Raw genomic sequence first — 7536 nt, forward strand, 5'->3', positions numbered from 1 at the left:
ACCCAGCAGCAGTCCGTAGACACAGGGGCTGTGAGAGGAGAGGGGGAGGGAAGGCAGAAACGGAAGTAGACTCTGCTCCTCTCTCAAATGTGTGTAAGCTGCCCCACCGGCACGGCAACGGCCCCCAGCCCCTGTCTTCCCTGACCCCTCTGCCAGCTTCCTGCCCTGACCACTTCAACTCTCAGCTGCTAACCCCCAGGAGAGGAAGCTTCCTGCCAACAAGTATAGAGGCCGCTACTTTCAGACAAACAAGGCACCTCGCAAAAACCCACTCTACCGTGGCATATTATTCAGCCAAAGAAGGAATGAAGTACTGATACTTGCTACAACATGGAGGAACCCTAAAACGTTACGCTAAGTGGAAGAAGACAAAGGCCACCTACTGTATGACTCCTTTTATAAGAAAGGTCCAGAATAGGCAAATTCATAGAGAAAGTAGGTCAATGGTCACCAGGAGAAGGTGCAGAGGGAAAGGGGAAGTGACCGCTGATGGGGATGGAGTTTCTTTTGAGAGTGATGGAAACATGCTGAAATTAGATAGTGGTGCTGGTTTTACAGCATTGTGAATACACTAAAAACCACCAGATTATACATTTTAAAATGGTTAATTTTACATCATTGCCAAAAAATGCAGGAAAATTGGGGGATCTAATGATAAATATAATAAAATTTAAAGTATAGTTAAAAAAAAAAAAAAAGAACCCAATCTAGGAAGCCACGGGTCTCCGCTAATGCCTCCAAACTGGAGGGAGGCAGCGTGGACACAGCGGCCTGGTCCTCGTGCCCTTCCACAGAGCTGAACCTCAGCAGTGGTCAGTGGGGCTGCACCACCACTTCTCCTAATGGAGAAAGAATCCACTGAGCCCAGCAACTTCAGTCACCACGTGCTGTGGTGCACATTCTCTCACTGAGGGCTTAAGTATGCTTTTTAAATAGATGTTTTCCCTGACTCAGAAAGAAACATTAAATTTAGAAAGAATAGAAAATACAGAAAGGCATGAAAGTCCCCTATAATCCCACAGCCTGGAGATATACTGTTAATGGTCTGTATATGTCTTTCCAATGGAAGGGCGCTTTTTGAACGCTTCTAAGTGCTTCTGACTAAGTGAACCAGCACCTGTGGGGCCTGTGTCAGCCCTGGGCTGGGTGCTGGGCAAGAAGGAGGAGAAGAGGCATCTCCTCTCCAGCAGCTGACAGATTTGAGACTTGTCACCTGCTTTTTGCCCTGCTCCCAACTTTCTCTCCTCTTTAGGCCCAGTGTTTATACCCTGTATAAATCTGATCCTTACTTTGGTGTGTGTCTCTAAACAGGATTTACATCTTTAAAATGTTCAGGGACTTGAACAGCCGATATCAGGGTAGTCACAGCAAGAACTGTGGCTCGTGAGAGGCCCTGGCCAGCAGCATTGGGACGTACATGGGGGTGGGGTGAGGCTCTGTTTACGGTGGCACTCTGAGGGCTCTCTTTTCCTCTAGCTCAGTGTTCCTCATGCTGTGGACTCACAGGCCAGTACCTTTCCTGGGTGCCCGGCCCGTTCCACCCAAAGGCCTCTCCCCTCCCCTTAGAACTGGGTCTCCCTGAAAGGCCCCAGCTCTGAGGAACAGATGCCGACATGAGGCCCTGTTAAACCCTCTGCCCTACAACCACCGATTTCTGGAGTACATGAGTCCAGGGTTTTTGCCTCCACAGACCGAAATGGAAGTGGAGAGGGGCCCAGCTGGTCCTACCCTGTGCAGAAAAGAGGGGTCACTTGTCCTGGACAGCAAGGGCTGGGGATGGGTGGACGTGACCCAGGGCAGGAGAGGAGGGTATATGTGACAAATCCCCGGCCCTGGAACAAAGTCCTCCGTAATCATATTTCACTCTCTTCACCCAGTCTTGTCTCCCACAGGTCACGCACAACTCACATCTACCCTCCCGTCTGGCAAATCCCCACAATTCTACATCACACACACTCTCCGGTCCATCCATCTCCCTCGGACTCCATTCTCTTCGTCAAAGCTATCATCAGGTACTGTAAGCTATGAAAACAGCTTCCTGATGGGTTTGCACAATCACTCTGGCTGCCCTACGAGCCATTCTTTATGCTTCAGCAACACTGGTTTTTAAAATGTCATTTAGGGCTTTACTACTCAAACTAAAGGTCTGTGGACCAGTAGCATCGGCATCACCTGGGTGCATGTTTGAAATGCGGAATCTCAGGCCCCACCCCAGACCCACCTAAGCAGAAATTGCATTTTTTAAAATACGTACACTTTGTTTTTTAGAGCAGTTTCAGGTTCACAGCAAAATGAAGGGAAAGTACAGAGAATACCCATATAACCCCCTGCCCTCTCCACCACCAGCCTCCCCCACCACCAAGATCCCCCAGCAGATGTGGCACAATTTTGACAATCAATGAACCTACATTGACACATCATTATCACCCGAAGTCCACTGTTTACATTAGGGATCACTCTTGGCACTGTACATTCTATGGGTTTAGACAAATGTATAATGACATGAATCCATATTCTAGTAGCATACAGAGTATTTTCATTGCCCTAAAAATCCCCTAGAACTGACATTTGAACAAGGCCCCCAGGCAATTGGCATGCATAATTAAAGTGTGAGCAACTCTGGTACAGGCCATGTCCCTCCCCTGCTTAAAACCCTTCCGTGGCTTCCCAGTGCCCCCAAATAACATTTAGGTTCCTGACAGTGGCCTTTAAGCCCCTGGTGTCTGGTTCCCGCCTCCCTCGTGACCCCACACTGGCCTTCTGCACTTCCTTGCTCCTCTCTCTCCCTCACAGGCTGCTCCTTCCGCCATCACCCAGCTTACTCTCACCACTCTCCCCTCTGGCAGGGAAAGACAGTGTTTGTTGGTGATATATTCATTTGAGTAATTATTTGATTAATTTTCATCTTCTTCCTAATGACCCTAAATTCCATGAAACCAAAAGCCACATCGATTTTGCTCACCACTTGTCCCCAGGACCAAGAAAAGTGTCTTATACATATGAGATGCTCACCATTTACTGAATTAATAAATGACCACCCATCCTTCACCATAACGCCTGCCCCAGCTGTGCAGCCCAGCTGGGTCCTGCCCTTCCCAGGTCTGGGGCTCTTACAGCCAGGACCAGGTGCTTCACTGCTCTTCCCTTGCTTCATGGGGGGGCCAGTTTTGCTCTCTCCGACTAACATACTCAAATCTCTTTGAGGGCAGGAATCCCAGGCTCCGTTTTGAAGCCTACCCGATGCACAGCAGGTGTTCGGACATAAGAAGCTCATGGATCCATTTGTTGACTCAGGACAGAAACAATAAAATCCGGGTCTAGCTGTAGAGCAAGGTGCTTTCCTAAATATCTTTCTTTAGCTCAAAGATCATCTCCTTCCACTTGCCTCTGGCTAATTTTCCTGGTATAATTGTTAAAGCCTTGGTTTTAATTTTCTTTTTATATTTTCTCTCTCTTATTTATTGTTTCTTTCTCTCTCTCTCTCTCTCTCACACACACACACATCCTCTAGGAAACCTGTATAATTTCCTTCTCAATATTTTTCAACTCATTTAGACTCCCCAGAAGATTCTGTTTGGGAGTGCTTCCCAGCTTCCCAGAAGAAAATTCAGTGTGGGAAATGTAATATAACTGTCAAGTATATACATAAAGCTGATGTGTAAATTGTGAAACTTCACTCATGGTTCTCTTGGCTCAGCAACAATGTAAAACAGCAAGACTTCTAACTCAGGACAGAAAATTTACGACTCCTCCCACGGCAGCCAAGTATCCTGTGTGCCCACTCCTCTTCCCTTCCCTGCCGGGGCCTCCCTCCCACCTCAGACGTTCCAGGTGACGCCGGCAGCACAGACATGTTTTAAGTAAGCAGCTCCAAGACAAGGACCTTGCTATTCGGCTCTTAGCAGACTGGCAAACTGCTCTTCGTTATTTTGGGGAAACCAAGGGGTATGCTGCTCAGCAGAAAACAGATCTTCTGTTTGTTTTGACTTAAAGTCAGAACCCCCCATCAGTAGGATGAGCTCCACCCTTCCCGACAGCCCCCAAGACCAGCACTGAGCTGGAACACAAGCCTCTAGAAGTCAAGGTGTTCTCTGTAGGACATACGTGAAATATCTATGTAGTAAATTAAACATAACTAACAATAGAATTTTGTGCTAACCCTGATACCGCTTAATGTCAGATGCCAGTATTGACAACAAGCATCAGCAACTAAAGCATAAAAATAAATATTAAGACAAAAACTTAACATTACAAAGATTACAGCAGTTCCCCCTTATCCGAGGGGGATACATTCCGAGACCCCCAGTGGATGCCTGAAAGCTCAGTACTGAACCCGATATACGCTATCTATGTTTTTTCCTATACACACATATCTATGATAAAGTTTAATTCATAAATTTGGCACAGTAAGAGAGCAACAACAATAACGAATAATAAAATAGAACAATTATCACAATATACTACAATAAAAGTTACGTGAATGTGGGCTCGCTGTCTCAAAATATCTTATTGCCTGTGACTCCCTCTTCTGTGATGACACGGGATGATCCAAGGCCTACGTGATGAGATGAAGTGAGGGGAATGTCGCGGACTTTGTGACATGGCATTAGGCTACTACTGACCTTCTGACAAATGGCAGAGGAGGATCGTCTGCTTCCAGGCCCCCACTGACCACAGGTAACTGAAACCTCGGAAAGTGAAACCTCTGATCGGGGGGGACTACTATATATGCCTCCACTACTTTCTTTTCCCCCTTCAAGTTGGAAAGAAGGTCATCACTGTTCAGTTTTAGAAGCAGAAGACTTCTAGCTGTGTGATTTCACGGAAATATAATTTGGAAACCAGAGCCCTAGATCAACACACCAAGCATATCACAAAATGCAAATAAGCATCTAGTGTTCATGGAAGAGACCACAACTCTAAGCTGTCCTGAATCAGCTTTATGGGTTTGTTAAAATAACATCGTCCCACCCTTCCTTTAAGGTCTGGGTTCTTGAGCTAACCTGGCTGCTGACTTGCTGTGTGATCATGGGCAGGTTCTTTAACCTCTCTGGACCTCAGTTTTCTCATCTCTAAAATGGACTGAAATACCCCGAAGTTCCCTTCCAGCTCACAGGGCGATAGAAGGGGCAGCACGGAGAACATCATTTCCTTTCGGTAAACCCAGAAGCAGCAGACTTGACAGTCAGGTTCCTGAAAGTTACTTACCTAAAGAGAAGCAAAAAAGGCCCGCCAGCAGCAAGAGCTGAAGGATCCTGAGGTATGGGCGTTTGGGTGGTGGGGCTCCCCACTTCAGTGTGTGACCCATGGAAAATGAAAGCAAACAATTTCAAGCCAAGTGAGACCTGGGCACCTCCCAGCACGCGCCAGGCGGGGGCAGAAGACAGCTGAGTTGCCCCACACAGAGGGTTCTCCCGTGATGTTTGCGAAACACACCGAGGAGAGGCTGGATGGTGTACTGAAGTATCCAAACTCCTGAATGTCAAAGATCGTGGATTTATTTTTGCAACCTAAAAAGGAAAAAAATAGAAGTCATCCAGGAAGGAAGATGGGCCTACTGTACGTTGTACGAGTCTCTAGTTGCCTGTCTGAAACGAGGTGAGGATCTTAATGTGAGCAACCTCTAAACCGGGGCTGGGTCTCAGGGGAAACACAAAGGCTGAGGGACTCGCGGGAGCTGACCCTGCCTTGTGCATGTTCTAAGAACCAACACCAGCTATCCCACGGAATGGCTCTCTGCTCAGTAGGGACGACTCTGTTAAAACCACAGAGCACTCTAAGGGCCCTCGGTATCAGTTAGCCAACTTAAGAAAGTTCAGATCCTCTTCAGAACGTACTGAGAAACACAGAGCACCAGCGAGGGCCTGTTTTGTCCAAGGAAGTCCTTGAGTTATGAAACTGCTTCTTTCTTAATACATTAACCTATAAAAACAAGCGTCTCAATTCTTAAACACTTCTACGCAAAGAATATGTCTTACAAGGGGAGAGGATCTCAATCGACAGAAAAGTTTGTCAATAAAAAGGGAAGAGAAAAGACATACTGGAAACGTGACTTACTTATGTACTATAATGTGGGGAAGCTGATTGTTTTTTCAGTAAATATATCAAAATTTAGAAATGAAAATGAACGCCGGCCTTCAATGTGATCCTCTCAGGGTAACCTGCCACCACACAGTCCAACGCTACCCAGGAGATGTTTGGGACCCCTCTTTGGGAATTACCCCAGAGCTAGTTTTCCAGCCACAGTGGATTGTTTTATCAGCCATACTTCACTTTAACTAGCATTAGCTTAGATTCACTTATTCAGCTGAATTTTACTGGTTTGGAAAACTCAAATTCAGCCTATGAAATTAATGTTTGCTACCATCTAGGAAATTTGAAATAATGGGCCAAAACTCTGACTATGATTCTCCAAATGTGTTGGGATGCCTCAGCCTCCTATGGGAATAAAAGACCCCAAAAAGCCTCCTTTGGGGGTAAGTGAGCATCTTGGGGGCAGGAGTAATGCTATGTTTGTTTAAAAAGCAGTCAGGTGGTTGGTAAACAGTTCTACCCAGCTATCCCATATTAAGATAATAGTAAATGTACTTACTTGTTGAAGCACGATCCTCCTTTTCTCTTGTGTTAAAAATCAAAGGATGAGGCCCCACTTCTGTGGTGTTCTTTTCGTGCTGTCTCTAAAATAATGGCAAGTTGCTCAGTTTTTCTTTGGGTGATATATCACACGGATGGCATTTCCCCTTCCAAGTTCCTTTCATTTGATAGAGGATCTGATCTTCTTTACCAGAGAGGTTTAAGCCAAAGCAGGGTATGGGTAAGGCGTTGTATATCATTTAAGGAAGCTCCCTCTGCTGTCCCTTTTTGTAAGCAGTCACCTCCTTAGAGGGTGTTGCCCAGGACAAACCACACCCTAGCCTTTCTCATCACCGTGCAGTCTCAAGGGGAGAGAAGACTGCACTGGGCAGCCTGGGAGAGAGAGAAGCAAAGTGCCCCTGTGGGGAGGGGTGTGGGCCCGTTAACTTTGTGGTAGATGGTCTGTGAGCTTTACGGGCTGGCTGTTTCTGTGCTGGTTTCAAATTTTTGTTTCAGCACCCAGTAACCCCTCCCTCATCACAGTCACACACTGCCAGAGTGGGCCGTCCACCTCACACGTGGCGGACACTGTTTGGAGAGTGCTCAGTTCACAAAGCCACCCTTAACTGCACTCCCACCCCTCCACCCCCACCACCTTCACAGGGTGGACTCTTGGCAGCCATGTTGGACAGTGTATCCCTGTCGCCCTGGCCATGGTTGAGCGTACCTCAGTGAGCACCATGACAGAACCAAGGGGTGGGGTGAGGAAGATTTTAGTCACACACCTGGCCCCCCGCCCCCATTTCCAGCCAGCCTATATAGAACTCTGGGGCACTCCATAGGTAAGCAGCCGGCCCTTGCTGGTCCACTCGGCCTGTTTTGCACATGTGGAACCTGAGGGCATCTTGCCCGGGCCTGCACCTTTTACGGTCTGCTTCTGGCCCTGGGATTTCTCTGTTGTCT

The 7536-nt window shown here is 47.1% G+C and overlaps 1 protein-coding gene across 1 annotated transcript in view; it reads right to left on the reverse strand.

Moving 5' to 3' along the window:
* The window catches only part of CD80 (CD80 molecule), a 27670-nt gene extending 20814 nt beyond the window's left edge, over positions 1–6856 (reverse strand). The window contains exons 1-2 of the mRNA XM_014829583.3: positions 6593–6856; positions 5209–5510 (exon numbers count right to left, since the gene is read on the reverse strand). Of these exons, the coding sequence (XP_014685069.2) occupies positions 5209–5308 (100 nt within the window). The 5' untranslated portion in view covers positions 5309–5510; positions 6593–6856. The remainder of the gene's footprint in view (positions 1–5208; positions 5511–6592) is intronic.
* Positions 6857–7536: the final 680 nt, after the last annotated feature.

Source organism: Equus asinus, chromosome 5, assembly GCF_041296235.1.
Source record: "Equus asinus isolate D_3611 breed Donkey chromosome 5, EquAss-T2T_v2, whole genome shotgun sequence".
NCBI classification, from domain to species: domain Eukaryota; kingdom Metazoa; phylum Chordata; class Mammalia; order Perissodactyla; family Equidae; genus Equus; species Equus asinus.